Source organism: Perognathus longimembris, chromosome 6 (assembly GCF_023159225.1).
Source record: "Perognathus longimembris pacificus isolate PPM17 chromosome 6, ASM2315922v1, whole genome shotgun sequence".
Taxonomy (NCBI): domain Eukaryota; kingdom Metazoa; phylum Chordata; class Mammalia; order Rodentia; family Heteromyidae; genus Perognathus; species Perognathus longimembris.
In genome coordinates, this window is record NC_063166.1 from 86,567,629 (window position 1) to 86,583,656 (window position 16,028).

General features: G+C 43.4%; 2 protein-coding genes across 2 annotated transcripts in view; both read left to right on the forward strand.

Moving 5' to 3' along the window:
• Prpf6 (pre-mRNA processing factor 6) overlaps positions 1-16,028 on the forward strand; it is a 55,365-nt gene that overhangs the window by 4,387 nt on the left and 34,950 nt on the right. The window contains exons 4-8 of the mRNA XM_048349781.1: positions 5,063-5,141; positions 9,375-9,551; positions 9,959-10,114; positions 15,107-15,201; positions 15,865-16,021. Coding sequence (XP_048205738.1) covers positions 5,063-5,141; positions 9,375-9,551; positions 9,959-10,114; positions 15,107-15,201; positions 15,865-16,021 — 664 coding nt within the window. The remainder of the gene's footprint in view (positions 1-5,062; positions 5,142-9,374; positions 9,552-9,958; positions 10,115-15,106; positions 15,202-15,864; positions 16,022-16,028) is intronic.
• LOC125353983 (60S ribosomal protein L36a-like) lies at positions 10,419-10,775 on the forward strand. Its single transcript, XM_048349782.1, has one exon. The coding sequence runs from the start codon at positions 10,423-10,425 to the stop codon at positions 10,741-10,743; it is 321 nt and encodes a 106-aa protein (XP_048205739.1). The 5' UTR covers positions 10,419-10,422; the 3' UTR covers positions 10,744-10,775.

The window sequence follows — 16,028 nt, forward strand, 5'->3', positions numbered from 1 at the left end:
TCCAGAAATTAGCAGAAATTGAGGGGTTACTTTGACTATTCATCAGAATTAACATCTTGAAAGGAGTAGAATGATGTTGGTTCATCTGTGTTAAGTAATTTTGGAAATGAACTAAAGCTGGCAAATAAGCAAATCTGGTGGATAGGTGATTTGGAAGCTCATTGGTGTCGTGTGATTTGGCTTTAAGAGGTGGTCAAGATGGGCTACTCGGAGGTGAAATTTGTAAGGACATCCAGTCTGTTAGGAACAGGTTGAGGGAAGAGGTAACTTGTGGTGCCAACTTGGGTGAACTCTGTTCTTGGGTGCCCTGTGTTGAGATTACTTGTCTGCAAGGTCCTTGTGTTTTCTTTTTTTTTTTTGCCAGTCCTGGGCCTTGGACTCAGGGCCTGAGCACTGTCCCTGATTTCTTTTTGCTCAAGACTAGCACTCTGCCACTTGAGCCACAGTGCCACTTCTGGCCGTTTTCTAAATATGTGGTGCTGGGAAATCAAACCCAGGGCTTCATGTATATGAGTCAAGCACTCTTGCCACTAGGCCATATTCCCAGCCCCTCTTCTCTTTTTTTTATTTTTTTAATTTTTTTTTTATTAATTAAGTTTTGTTGACAAGGTGTTGTACAAAAGGGGTACAGTTACATAATAGGGCAGTGAGTACATATCTTGTGATATCTTACACCCTCGTTTTTCTTACCCTTCCCTAGATCAGGGGCATATATACAATACCCAGTGTACCAAAATCATATACAGTAGCCACGTGGCGTACGCCAAAGGAAATTCACCTAGAACTTTAAATGTAACGTCTTGGGCTCAGGGCCTGAGCACTGTCCCTAGTTTCTTTTTTGTTCAAGGCTGGCACTCTACCACTTGAGCCACAGTGCTACTTCTGGCTTTTTCTGTTTATGTGGTGCTGAGGAATTGAACCCAGGCCTTCATGCATGCAAGGCAAGCACTCTACCGCTAAGCCACATTCCCAGCCCCAGCTTGTGTTTTCTTTGCGGGGCTCCAAGGTGACATCTTGGACTGAGCCCTAGTTCAGTAAATCTGTTGTGTTGATGTTACTGTAGTATGCCACTAAATGTGACAACTTTCTGAAATTCCTTTTCTTTTATTTACTTATTTTTTTGTTGGTCATGGGGCTGGAACTCAGGGCATGGGTGCTGTCACTATGCTTTTCTGCTCAAGGTTAGTTTAGTGCTCTACCACTTTGAGCCATAGCTCCATTTCCTGTTTTCTGGTGGCTAATTGGAGATAAGAGTCTCACAGACTTACCTGCCTGTGCTGGCTTTGAACTGTGATCCTTAGATCTCAGTCTCCTGAGTAGTTAGGCCACCAGCACCTGTCTCCTGTTCTTTTTATGAGGTGAGCATTTGATATGCAAAGTACCATAGATTATGTTGCTTTTCAAGTTTTAATTTTTTTACTTTTTTGACCAGAAAGTACATTCTTGGGGATGAGGATGGGGTTGTGGCTCTGATGAAATCACAAGGCCCTAAATTCAAACCCTAGTACAGCCAAGAAAAAGGAAAAATACATTCTCCTTATAGAATACTAGAAAAATGATGTGAAGTATAAATAAGAATATAGCATTTATTCCCTAACCCCAGAAAATAAGAAAGTTAAAGTTTGAGATCGCTTTTTCCCCCTTGCTAGTACTGGGGTTTGAATTTAGGACCTCCTACTTGCTCCCCTGGCATTCTACCACTTATGCCACACTTGAGCCACATCACTACTTCTGGCTTTTTCTGTTTATATGGTACTGAGGAATGGAACCTAGGTCTTCATCATGCATGCTAGGCAAGCATTTACCACTAAGCCACATTCCCTAACCCTGGAGTCTTTTTTTGTGGTAGTACTGGGGCTTGAACTCATGGCTTCAAGTGCTTGCTTGGCTTTTTCATTTATACCTGCACTTTCCCGCTTGAGGCATGCCTCTGGGGATTTTTGTTTGTTTTATTTTGTTTTTTGATAGTCCTGGGGCTTGATGAACTCAGGGCCTTGGCACTGCCCCCAAGCTTCTTTTTGCTCAAGGCTAGCACTCTAGCACTTGATTCACAGTGCCACTTCTAGGTTTTTCTGTTTATGTGGTACTGCAGAGTCTCAAACCCAGGGCATCATGAATGCTAGGCAAGCACTCTACCACTAAGCCATATTCCTAGCCCTGCCTCTGGGGGTTTTTCTTGGGGGTTAGGGGGTGGGAGGAGGAAGGAGTGGCCTTCCTGGAGCTTGAATTCAGGGCCTAGTCACTGTCCATGAGCTTGAGACACAGCTTCACTTCTGGCTTTTTAGTGATTAATTGGCGATAAAAGGCTCTTGGACTTTCCTGCCTGGGCTGGCTTTGAACCATGATCCTCAAATTTTAGCATTCTAAGTAGAATTATGGGTATAAGCCACCAGCACCCACTGCCTCTGCTGGCTAATTGCAGATAAGAATCTCTGATTTGCCTGCCAGAGCTTGCTCTGAACCATGGTCCTCAGATCTCAGCTTTCCAAGTCAATAGGATTATTGGTGTGAGCCACCAACACTGAGCTTCTGGCCTGTTTTTGGTGGAGCAGGAGGCAATACTAAGATTTAACTCACACTTTCAAGACAGGCATTTTACCACATATGCCACACCTCCAGCCCTTTCTGCTTTAGTTATTCAGCTTCCTGAGTACTGGTGCCCAGCTGTGTTTTTGATTTTTGTTGTGGTTTTTTTTTTTTTTTTTTTTTTTGGCCAGTCCTGGGTTTGGACTCAGGGTCTGAGCACTGTTCCTGGCTTGTTTTTGCTCAAGGCTAGCACTCTGCCACTTGAGCCACAGTGCCACTTCTGGCCATTTTCTGTATATGTGGTGCTGGGGAATTGAACCTAGGACTTGTATACGAGGCGAGCACTCTTGCCACTAGGCCATATCCCCAGCCCATTGTGTTTTTGATTTTTGATGATGTTAGCTTAAACCTAGAGCTTTCTCTATACTCAGCAAGTGTTTTATCTCTATGTTATACCCTACTCCCTTCTCCTTTCTATTGCTTTTTTTTTTATTTTTTATTGTGCCAGTCCTAGGGCTTGAACTCAGGGCCTGTGCACTGTTTTTGAGCTTCTTTTGCTCAAGGCTAGCACTCTATCACTTGAGCCACAGTCCCACTTCTGGCTTTTTCTATATATGTGGTGCTGAGGAATCAAACCCAGGGCTTCATACTTGCTAGGCAAGCACTCTACCACCAAGCCACATTCCCAGCCCCCTTCTATTGCTTTTTTTGGCTATCCGTGAGCTTTTTTGGTCAAGGTTAGCACTCTACCACTTTGACACATGGCGCCTTTTCTGGTGGTTAATTGGAGATAAAAGTCTCACGGACTTTCCTGCCCAGGTTGGCTTTGAACCACGATCCTCAGATCTCAGCCTCAGCCTCCTGAGTAGCAAGGGTTACAGGAATGAGCTACTGATGGCTGGCTTTGCCTTTTATTAAAAAAAATTGATTTTTAAGCCTGCGTATCAAAAATATCTCACATCTGTAATCCTGGTTACTCGTGGGAGCTGAGATCTGAGGATTGTGTTTCAAAGCCAAGCCCAGGCAGGAAAGTACTTGAGCCTCTTACCTCTAGCTAATGACTGAAGCAAAATCTTGAAGTAGCGGTGTGGCTCAAGTGATAGTGTGCTAGCCTTTGAGCAAAAAAAAAAAGCTCAGGGAATACTCCTACGCCCTGAGTTCAAGCCCTAGAACCAACACGTTTAAACACACTGTGTGTGTGTGTGTGTGTATACACACATATGTATATGTATGTGCATATATATACATGTGTGTATACGCACGCACACATATATTTCTCTTGTGACTTATTTAGTTTTATTTTTTTGCCAGTCCTGGGACTTGGGCTCAAGGCCTGAGCATTGTCCATGGCTTCTTTTTGCTCAAGGCTAGTATTCTACCACTTGAGCCACTTCCAGCTTTTTCTGTTTATTTGGTACTGAGGAATCAAACCCAGGGTTTCATGCATGGGAGGCAAGCTCTCCACCACTAAGCCACATTCCCAGCTCTTCCTCCCCCCCGCTTATTTTTTAAAAACAAATATGTGTAGAAAATTACAATTGAAAATTTTTGGGATCCTGGAAATGTGGCCTAGTGTTAGAGTGCTTGCCTAGCATGCATGAAATCCTGGCTTCAATTCCTCAGCACCACATAAGCAGAGCAAAGAAAAAAGCCAGAACCGGGCTCCAGTGGCTCATGCCTGTAATCCCAGCTACTCAGGAGGTTGAGATCTGAGGATAGTGGTTCAAAGTCAGGTGGGGCAGGAAAGTCCATGAGACTCTTATCTCCAATTAACCACCAGAAAACTGGATGTGGCACTGTGGTTCAAGTGGTAGAGCACTAGCCTTGAGCTGAAGAGCTCAGGGACAGTGCCCAGTAACAGAGTTCATGCCCCATGACCATAACAAAAAGGAAATTCAGTTATATTATTATTTTGCTGTATTATTTATATATTTATTTTTATTTGTTCATTTTTTGCTGTCGTGGGGCTTGAGCTCTAGGCCTAGGCACTGTCACTGGTGTAAGCCACTGGCACCTGACTATATTATTATTTTTTATTACCTTGTTATAACTAACTTTGCTTTAGAATGGACTCTAGTATTTCTTTTTATTTTTTTGCCTGTCCTGGGGCTTGAACTCAGGGCCTGAGCACTGTCCCTGGCTTCCTTTTGCTTATGGTGAAAAATCTACCATTTGAGCCACAGCGTCACTTCTGGCTTTTTTTTTTTTTTGGCCAGTCCTGGGCCTTGGACTCAGGGCCTGAGCACTGTCCCTGGCTTCTTCCCGCTCAAGGCTAGCACTCTGCCACTTGAGCCACTTCTGGCCGTTTTCTGTATATGTGGTGCTGGGGAATCGAACCTAGGGCCTCGTGTATCCGAGGCAGGCACTCTTGCCACTAGGCTATATCCCCAGCCCACTTCTGGCTTTATATATATATATGTTGCTGAGGAATCAAACCCAGGGCTTCATGCATACAAGGCAAGCACTTTACTACTAGGTCGTATTCCCAGCCGTGGACTCCAGTATTTCTAATGTAGCTACATGTTTTATTACTTAGGGAGCAAAGAGAGAAAGAAGAGATTGAGAAATACCGAATGGAACGTCCTAAAATCCAGCAGCAGTTTTCTGATCTCAAGGTAAGCAGATGAGCTGACATGCTAGTTCTTGTGCACCTAATCAAAGCAGCAAAGAGTTGGGCAATAGAGACTGAAGCCTATAATCTTAGCTACTCAGGAGGCTGAATTCTGAAGATCACTATATGAAGGTAGCAGGAAAGTCTTATGAGACTTTATTTCTAATTAACTATCAAAAAAAGCTAGAAGTAGAGCTACAGCTCAAGTGATAGAGTGCTAACCTTGAAGAAAAAAGCTCATGAACAGTGCCCAGGTCCTGAGTTAAAACCCTAGGTAGGACAGGCCCACACACAAAAAGGGACCAAAATGCTCTGGTATGATGGTGCTGCTGGAGCCCTTAATATGCATTTAGAAGTTTGTGCTTTTGTATGTTTAACACATGCACACATGAATGTATTTATCTCTATGTATCTGCACACATACTCATATATATATATATATATATATACACACACACACCAATTGTAAAAAATGTATTTTCTTTGTAATTACAACTCTTCTTTCTTTCATATGTTTGTTCGTTTGTTCCTTCTTTTGTGCTGCTCCTGGGATTTGAACTCAGGGTCTGGGCTCTGTCCTTGAACTTTTTTCCTCAAGGCTTTTGCTTATGGCTGGAGCTCTACTTACTATTTCAGCCACATCTCCAGTTCTGGCTTTCTGCTGGTTAATTTAGGACAAAAGTCTCTCAAATTTGTCTGTTTGGGTTGGCTCTGAACTTTGATCTTCAGTTCTCAGTCTCTTGAATAGGTAGGATTTCAGACAGGAGCCACCAGCACCCAGCTTTTCTCCTTTTTTTTTTGGCTAGTCCTGGGGTTTGAACTGAGAGCCTAGACACTGTCCCTGAGCTTTTTTTTGCTCAAGACTAGCACTCTACCACTTGAGCCACAGAGCCACTTCCAGCTTTTTCTTTTTATGTGATACTGAGGAATTAAACCCAGGGCTTCATGCATGCTACCACTAAGCCACATTCCCAGCCCCCAACTTTTTTTTTTTAATTAATTAAAATTTATTGACAAGGTGTTGTGCAAAAGGGGTATAGTTACATAATAAGGCAGTGAGTACATTTCTTATGATATCTTACACCCTCGTTTTTCTTTCCCTTCCCTAGATCAGGTAGGCATATATAAAATATCCAATATACCAGAATCATATACCTTAACCACGTAGGGTACGCCAAGGGAAATTCACCTAAAACTTTACATGTAATGTCAACAATAGAATCCTCCTGTGTCCTTCTCTTGGAGTTGTTTTTGCTTATCCTTGTTTTATATGATCATGTGTACATAGCTGTTGAGCTCTTGTGATTCACTGATAGGTCTATTCTAGACCTTTTTATGTTTAGTAGTTGTTTGGTTTTAGATACATAATGTAAAGTCGCTGACCCAAACATGTGGAAATACCATTTGAAAAGAAGTTTGTTGTTTTGCAGACCTGGTCTCTACTGTTCCCCCCCCCCCCCCCCGCACCCTAACAGTCATATATCAAGGAGGCCATTCCCATTTGTTCTCTGTGTTCTAGGCTTGTCTTACTCAACATTATTTGTTTAAGTTTTGACCATTTCCCTGCGAATACCAGTATTCTATCATTTCTAATCACTATGTTGTATTCCATTGTGTATGGGTACCACATTTTTTTGTATCCATCTGTAGTGGGGCATCTGGGTTGTTTCCATATTTTGGCTATTGTGAATTGTGCAGTGATAAACATGGAAGTGCAGATGTCTTTTTGATATCCTGAGACCTGTTGTTCAGGATAGATACCTAGGAGTAGTATGGCTGGGTCATAGGGTATGTCTATGCTGAGCTTTTTGAGGAACCTTCATACTGTTCTCCAAAGTGGTTGTACTAATTTGCACTCCCACCAACAGTGGAGAAGGGTTCTTTCCCTGCATCCCCTCCAGCATTTGTTGTTGCCTGAGTTCAGAGTATAGGCCATTCTAACTGGAGTGAGGTGGTATCTCAGGGTTGTTTTTATTTGCATTTCCTTTACTGCCAGGGATGTTGAACATTTCCTCATATGTTTCTTTACCATTTTTATCTCTTCTCCTGTGAAGCCTCTCTTTAGCTCCTTTGCCCATTCAATAATTGGTTTACTGGGTTTGGAGGGGCTTAGTTTTTTGAGTTCTCTGTAGATGACGGATATTAGGCCTTTGTCTGTTGCTGTGTTGGTGGAGATCCTTTCCCACATGGTTGGCTGTCTTTCTAGTTTGGAGGCTATGTCTTTAGCTGTGCAGAAACTTTATTTTGTAGTAGTCCCATTTGTCAAGACTCCCCTATCTGTTGTGCCCCTGGGACTATGTTCAGGAAGTTCCTACCTGTGCCTATAAGTTCTAGCATCTCTCCTACTCTGTTCTTCAATAGTTTCAAGGATTCAGGTCTGATGTTGAGGTCCTTAATTCATTTTGAGTTGATCTTGGTGCATGGTGATAGGCTAGGGTCTACTTTGAGTTTTCTTCATGTGGCTGCCCAGTTTTCCCAGCACCAGTAGTTGAAGAGGGTATGTTTTTTCCATTGTATGTCTTTAGCTCCTTTGTCTATTATCAGCTGACTGTAAGAATGCGGCTTTGTTTCTAGGTCTTCTATCCTATTCCATTGGTCTTCAGGTCTGTTTTTATATCAATACCAGGCTGTTTTTGTTATGATGGCCCTGTAGTAGAGCTTGAAGTCTGGTATTGTGATTCCTCCTGCGCTGCTTCTTTTGCCTAGAATTGCTTTGGCTATTCTAGGTCTTTTGCTGTTCCATATGAATTTATGGGTTGTTTTCTCTGTTTCAGTGAAGAATGTAGCTGGGATCTTGATGGGGATTGCATTGAATTTGTATAACATGTTGGACAATATGGCCATTTTCACTATATTGATTCTGCCTACCCATGAGCATGGGAGGTCTTTTCCATCTCCTGGTGTCCTCTTTGATTTCCCTTTTTAGATTTTTATAGTTCTCATTAAATAGGTCATTCATGTCTTTAGTTAGGTTAATCCCTAGGTAATTTCTTTTTTTAGCTATTGCAAATGGTATTATTTACATAATTTCCTTTTCTGCTTGTACATTCCAGCTCCTAGCTTTTAAAATCTTTTTCCTTTTTATTCTGCTTTCCTGCCCTTTGCTACTCTTGCTTGGAATTTTTGCTCAAGGCTGGTATTCTCCCATTTGAGCCACTGTTCTACTTGAGCCCCAATGCCACTTCTGGCTTTTTCTGTATATGTGGTGCTGAGGAATTGAACCCAGGGCTTCATGTATGTGAGGCAAGCACTCTACCACTAGGCCATATTTCCAGCCCAGTATTTTTTTTTTTAAACTCAAGGCCTGGGTGCTTGTCCCTGAGCTCTTTATGCTCAAGGCTAGCACTTTACCACTTTGAGCCACAGTCTCACTTCCAGTTTTCTGGTGACTAATTGGAGATAAGAGTCTCATGGACTTTTCCTGTCCCAGCTGTCTTCGAACTGTGATCTTCAAATCTCAGCCTTCTGAGTACCTAGGATTATAGGTGTGAGCCACCAGTGTCTTGCTTTATTATCTTTAATTGTGCAGAGGAGTTGCCATTCAACAAAGCAATTTATGAATACAATACATCTTGATCAATGTCACATTTTCATCATTCTCCCCTATTCTCTTTTTTTTTTTGCCAGTCCTGGGCCTTAGACTCAGGGCCTGAGCACTGTCCCTGACTTGTTTTTGCTCAAGGCTAGCACTCTGCCACTTGAGCCACAGCGTCGCTTCTGGCCGTTTTCTGTATATGTGGTGCTGGGGAATCGAACCTAGGTCCTCATGTATACAAGGCAAGCACTCTTGCCACTAGGCCATATCCCCAGCCCTATTCTCTTTTTTTTTTTTTTGGCCAGTCCTGGGCCTTGGACTCAGGGCCTGAGCACTGTCCCTGGCTTCTTCCCACTCAAGGCTAGCACTCTGCCACTTGAGCCACAGCGTCGCTTCTGGCCGTTTTCTGTATATGTGGTGCTGGGGAATCGAACCTAGGGCCTTGTGTATCCGAGGCAGGCACTCTTGCCACTAGGCTATATCCCCAGCCCTCCCCTATTCTCTTACCTGTCTATCTTTTGTGGTACTCGGGTTTGAACTCATGATCTTAAGCTTGCCAAGTAGGCCCTTTGCTGCTTGAGCCACATCCCTAACCCTGCTTTAGTCCTTTCTAAGAGATGATAGAGTCCAGAAGTGACCATAATCTTGATTGATCTGTGAAATCCTGCAGACAATTGATGTTTTGGGGCTATGTGTTTCCAGAGGAAGTTGGCAGAAGTCACAGAAGAAGAGTGGCTGAGCATCCCAGAGGTTGGCGATGCCAGAAACAAACGCCAACGGAATCCACGCTATGAGAAGCTGACCCCTGTGCCTGATAGTTTTTTTGCCAAACATTTACAGACTGGGGAGAACCACACTTCTGTGGATCCTCGACAAACTGTAAGCATTGGAAAAGAAGGTGGATGGGGCTCCTTTAGTGTAGTTGGAAAGTACCTGATGGGAACAGTAGATGGTGTTAGGTTGAGTGCTTCTTCAGTTAAGTAGTCCTACTGTGGTAAAGTCTTTCTCTATAGCGGTGCCTGTCAGGCCATGGTGGGACCTTTTAAAGCAGGTAAGTTTTTGGTTTTATTTGGTGGTCCTAGGCTTTGAGCTCAGGGCCTTGTCCTTGTTAGGCAGGTATTTTACTACCTGACTTGTTGGGATGTTGCTAATATTTTGCCTGGGTTGACTTCAAACTTCCAATCTCTACCTCTCAAGTAATTTGGATTGAATGCATGAGCCTCCAACTCTAGTGAGGAGGTGAGAAAGTTCTGACTCTGCAAGTCAGTGTTTTGTCTTTTCCCTAGCAATTTGGAGGTCTGAACACTCCATACCCAGGTGGCTTGAACACTCCATACCCAGGTGGTATGACACCTGGTTTGATGACACCTGGTACTGGGGAGCTGGACATGAGGAAAATTGGCCAAGCAAGAAATACTCTGATGGACATGAGGCTGAGCCAGGTGAGGATTTGTCATGCATTTTCTTCTTTTTGCCTGACCTGGGGCTTGAACTCAGGGCCTGTGCTGTCCTTGATCTTCTTTTGCTCAAGGGTAGCACTCTACCACTTGAGACATAGCGCCACTTCCGGCTTTTACTGTGTATGTAGTAATGTGGAACTGAACCCAGAACTTCATGCATGCTAGGCAAGTACTCTACCAGTAAGCCACATTTCCAGGCCTTGTCATGCATTTTCTTACAGAGGGTATTTAAGAAAATGTATTGTCTGGCTTTTTTTTTTTTTTGGCGCTGCTGCAGGCTTCCTGTCATCATGGTTAATGTTCCTAAAACCCGCCCTACTTTCTGTAAGAACTGTGGCAAGCACCAACCTCACAAAGTAACACAGTACAAGAAGGGCAAGGCTTCTCTGTATGCCCAGGGAAAGCGTCATTATGACAGGAAGCAGAGTGGCTATGGAGGTCAGACTAAGCCAATTTTCTGGAAAAAAGCTAAGACTACAAAGAAGATTGTGCTGAGGCTTGAATGTGTTGAGCCCAACTGCAGATCTAAGAGAATGCTAGCTATTAAGAGATGCAAACATTTTGAACTAGGTGGAGATAAAAAGAGAAAGGGGAAAGTCATCCAGTTCTAAGCTCCAACTTTTTGTTATGAAGACAGTATAATGAGGCCATTCCAACATTCCAACCTTTGTTATGAAGACAATAAAACCATGAGGTCAAATTCACTTAAAAAAGTGTATTGTCTGATAAAACTACTGTAGTTGTTTTAAAAGACCCAACGAAGGTTAGGAGTTGGCTCAATGGTAGTCTTGCTTAGTGTATACAAGGCACTGGGTTTAATTGCCAACATTTCAAAAATAAGCTAAAAATGAACACATTCAAACCAGAATGTGAAAAGTTCATCCTTTTTTTTTTTTCTGGCTGGTCCTAGGGCTTGACCTCTGGGCCTGGGCGCTGTCCCTGAACCTCTTTATGTGCTCAAGGCTAGTGCTTTACCTTGTGAGCCATAGCTCCATTTCTGGTTTTTGAGTGGTTAATTGGAGATAAGAGTCCCAGGGGGACTTTTCTGCCTGGGCTGGCTTTGAACTATGATCCTCATATCCTCACCTCCTGAGTAGGTAGGATTACAGGTGTGAGCCACTGGCACCTGGCAAGTTCATCTTTTGTTAAGTGCTTTGTTATTGAAAGATTCCCTGTCCTGGTACAAACAGCTGTTGGGATTCTCTGTGCGGGTGAGTACTTAGGTCCACACACAGGGTCCACAGGCACAGTGTGCTCAGTACCATAAGCAAAGGATCAGCCCTGTGTGACATGGTTGCCTGTCCTTTGAAGGCCTTCCCTATCATGGGAGATGTACTCTGTTGATAAAGCGTAACATTGTTTTCTCTTTATGTAAAAGTGAAATTTTTTCTTCTTAACCTCCAGTGTATTATCCTGTGTTTCTGTGGGAGAGGCACTCTACTCTAGAGTTTAGATGCCTGGCCCAGGTAAGGTTGAGGACACTTTCTGGAGCTGATTGTGTTAATGTGTGCAGTTATTCATGAAGTGGAGGAGGAAAATCAGGAGCTCAAGGTCAGCTCTAGGCAAAGGTAGTATTGATGAGCCCCTGTCTTAAAAACAAATGGAAGCAGAAGAGCTGGGGGCATAGCTTGAGTGAGTGGTATATCACTTGCCCAGCAGGCACATGACCCTGGTTTCAATCCTTATTATTACAAGGGGGAAGAAAAACACCCCTTCTGGTTCTGATATGCATATCAGAAATCACAAAGGGAAGTACTTTGAAATTTAATCATAGTAACATTAAAAGTCATTTAAAAACATTTACTGTAGAGTAAAAAACAAATCCAACAAACTGGAAAAAACGTAGGTGCTGGGCTAGGTTCACCTCTCCTGGGTCCAGGGATGCTAAGATTACTCCCTCTTAAGTGTGTTCCCCTTTTCACCCTCTCTCCTGGGCGCCTGACCTGCGGGCGCCCAGGTGGGGTGAAGGGACACGGGTAAGCCTCAGTGCACATAGCCGAAAGAGACTCCTCATGCCCTTCAAAAAAGACACGGATGAGTGGGAGTCCTGGAGAAAGCCTCAGGAGCATTCTGGTTTATTCAAAAGAGGAGCCAACAGATATACCCCCAAAGTCACATGCAGGAGAGGAGGGGGTACTGGTTGGCTAGAAGGACTGTCCTTCAGGTGATGTCACGGAACTTCCTCAATGGGCGGAGACCACAGCCCCACAAGGACCGGGTTTCTGGGGTCCCTGTCATTGGACATGTGCTCAACCCCAGGGGCGGGGGCTTCTCTTCCTGTTGAAGGCAGAAGGAGAGGGGACGGCTAAAGCCAGCTGTGCCATCTTAAAGGCGCAGCTGTCCCCAACAATAAGAAAGCCAGTTGCAGAGTAGTATGTATAACTTCCCACTTGTATTCAAAGAGAAATGTGTGCATTTATGGATTCATTTTCACAGACCTCAGAAATGTCTGAGGCTTGCATAGCCTAGAGTACCAGGTTATTACCTGGTTATTGCCAGATAAGAGTGGCAAGGAGGAGCTTGTAATTTTGTTTTGCAACAGTCTTTGCTATGTGATCTAAGCTGGCCTTAGACTTGTTGATCCTCTGCCTCAGCATCTTGAGTGCCGAGGTTACAAGCGTGTGCCATTATGCTCAGTTTGTAGAATTTTTCTTTGTTGTTGATTGTGGGGGAGGCTTGGCGCTGTCCCTGAGCTCTTCAGCTCAAGGCTACAGCTCTGCCACTTGAGCCACAGTGCCACTTCTGGCTTTTTCTGTTTATGTGGTGCTGAGGAATTGAACCTAGGGCTTCATGCGTGCTAGGCAAGCACTGTACCACTAAGCCACATTCCCAGCTCCTTGTGTTTACTTTTTTCAGATTCAGACTATATTCCACAGAAACTGCATCATTTTTCATTTCTAGACAAGCACTTTTCCAATGAGCTATTATAGTCTGTCTTTCCTTTCTCTTCTCTTTATAGGATTTCTGCCCAAGCTGACCTTGAATTCATGAGCTTTCTACCTCACCCTCCCAAGTGCTGAGATTGTAGGTGTAGGCTACCACATCCAACTCCATTTTATATTTCTTTTAAAATTTTATTATTATTTTTTTGTGCCAGTCCTGGGGCTTGAACTAAGCACTGTCCTTGAACTTTTTTTTTTTTTTTTTCGGGGGTGGGGGAGAACTCTACTTCTGATTTTTTTTTTTTTTTAAAGATTTGTTGAAGATAGGAGTCTCAAAGATTTTCCTGCCCTGGCTGGCTTCAAACTTCGATCCTCATGAGTAGCTAGTAATACAGGTTTTGAGTTACCAGCACCTGGCATAATCCATTTTATATTTCTAACAGTAGTGCACAGGCTTCTTCCAGTTGCTTCACATCATTTCCAATACATCTTTTCTTGAAAATAGCCATCCTAATGGGTGTAAAGTAGCTTATTGTGATGTATATTTACATTTCCCTAATAACCAGTGATGTTGAACTCTTAATGTATGTATTGGCCATTCATATATCTTTATTACAGAGTATTCAAGTCTTCCCCAAGCTGGGCACCAGTGGCTCACAGCTGTAATCCTAGCTACTCAGGAGGCTGAGATCTAAGGATTGGTGTTCAAAGCCAGCCTGGACAGGAAACTCCATGAGACTCTTTTTATCTCCAACTAACCACCAGGTGGCTCACAGCCATAATCCTAGCTACTCAGGAGGCTGAGATCTGAAGATTGGGGTTCAAAGCCAGCCCGGGCAGGAAACTCCATGAGACTTTTATCTCCAGCTAACCACTAGAAAACCATAAGTGGCACTGTGGTTCAAGTGGTAGAGTACTAGCCTTGAGCTGAAATGCTCAGGGACAGCGCCCAGTCCCAGAGTTCAAGCCCCCATGACGGACTAAAAAAAAGTCTTCTCCCTTATACCTTTTATTTTGTTGTTCTTGGGATTGAACCCAGAACCTAACATACATTGGGCAAGCAGTCCATTACTGAGCTACATCCCTAGCCTTGCTTCATGTGTGTGTACACACATACACACTAGGGCTAAAACTGAGGGCCTTGTGTTTGCACTTAGCTTTCTTTATTCCCCTTAAAAAATGTTTTTTGTTACCTGTCATGGCAATTTAAAAACTTAGCCGAGTGGGGTGACTTAATGCCTATAATCCTAGCTATTCAAGGAGGCTGAGATCTGAGGGTAGTGGTTCAAAGCCAGCCTGAGCAGGGCAGGAAAGTCTGTGAGACTCTTAGCTTCAACTAATCACAGAAAAAGCTGGAAGCAGAGCTGTGGCTCAAGTGGTGGAGCACTAGCCTTAGCCAAAATGAAGCTCAGATATAGCACCCAGGCTCAGAGTTCAAGCCCCTGGATAAGCAAAAAAGAAAAACAAACAAAACAACAAAAAAACCTCAAGTAAAAAAACATTGAAATTACTGATCTTTTGCTTTATAACTTCTGGTTTCACTCATTGTTGGAAAGACCTTTTTTATGTCGACTTAGTTTTTTCTTCCTGGGACTCACAGTTTTTCTTTTCTTTTTTGCCAGGCTTGGAGCTTGGACTCAGGGCCTGAGCACTGTCCCTGGTTTCTTTTTGCTCAAGGCTAACTAACACTTTACCATTTGAACCACAGTGTCATTTCTGTTTATTTGGTGCTGAGGAATCAAACCCAGGGTTTTATGCATGCAAGGCTAGCACTCTACTGCTAAGCCATATTCCCAGCCTCATAGTTTTTCTTTTAAATTTTATTTTTGTGGTGCTGGAGATTGAACCCAGGACCTCACATGTGCTAAGTAGGTACTGCTCTACCAATGAACCACACCTACATTTCTAATGACCCCTCCCCCCTAACTTTAGGGATGAAGTTTTTTTTTTTACCGTGTAGAAGAAATTTGTTTCTCCTTTCCCCCTGACTACTCACTGTTGTCCAGGGTTGTGGGAAGGGAAGAGGGGTTCCAAGGAACCTGTCTTTGTTTTGGTCATGTACAGCTGATTCTCAGCCTAGCCTATCTCATAGGTGTCTGACTCGGTGAGTGGGCAGACTGTCGTGGACCCCAAAGGCTATCTGACGGATCTAAACTCTATGATCCCTACTCATGGAGGGGACATCAAGTGAGTGCTTTGCAGAATTGCTGGGTTGGGATGGGAATCCTAGAATGTTTTAGATTTTATTTGGAAAATATACAGTCAAAATATGGTATAGATGTTTTAATAAGGGTAGTTTTATTTTTATTTAAAATTGTATCCATTTACTGTATGTGCTAAATGTTTTACGAAGCTAAGTTCTGGTGACTTATGCCTATAATCCTACTTCTGCAGGCTCATATCTGAGCAGACAAATTTCAGAAACTCTTATCTCCAGTTAAACAGCATAAAACTGGAACCAGGAGTGTGGTTTCAATAGTAGAGTACCAGCTGTGAATGAAAAAGCCAAGCAAAGCTGAGCAAAAGCAGAAGGACCTGAGTTCAAGCCCAAGTACTAGCATTCAAAATTTATTTTTACAAGTAATATTCAAAGAAGGTACCTGTGCAGAGCTAGAAAGCAGCTTGCTCATTGTCCTGGGTGTTTATTGTATACTTTCACCTTCAGGGCTCAGCGTTGGTTTGCAGGGGTTCGTAGGCTTCAAGTCTTGCTGACCGGAGTTGTGTGTTGGCTCCTGTCTCTTGTTATGTCTTCCTTGACAGTTCAACATCATGTCTGAAGGGGGCGCCTTCATCCTGGATCTCAGCATACCTCTTACAGTGTGGTCTAACTCTGTATGTTTTCTCTTGTAGTGACATCAAGAAGGCACGACTGCTCCTCAAGTCTGTTCGGGAGACAAACCCTCATCATCCTCCAGCTTGGATAGCTTCAGCTCGCCTGGAAGAAGTCACTGGGAAGCTGCAAGTGGCTCGGAACCTTATTATGAAAGGAACAGAGATGTGCCCCAAGGTGAAGC

Excerpts from the sequence above, each read along its gene's own strand:
- LOC125353983 (XM_048349782.1), top strand. The coding sequence starts at position 10,423 with ATGGTTAATGTTCCTAAAACCCGCCCTACTTTCTGTAAGAACTGTGGC.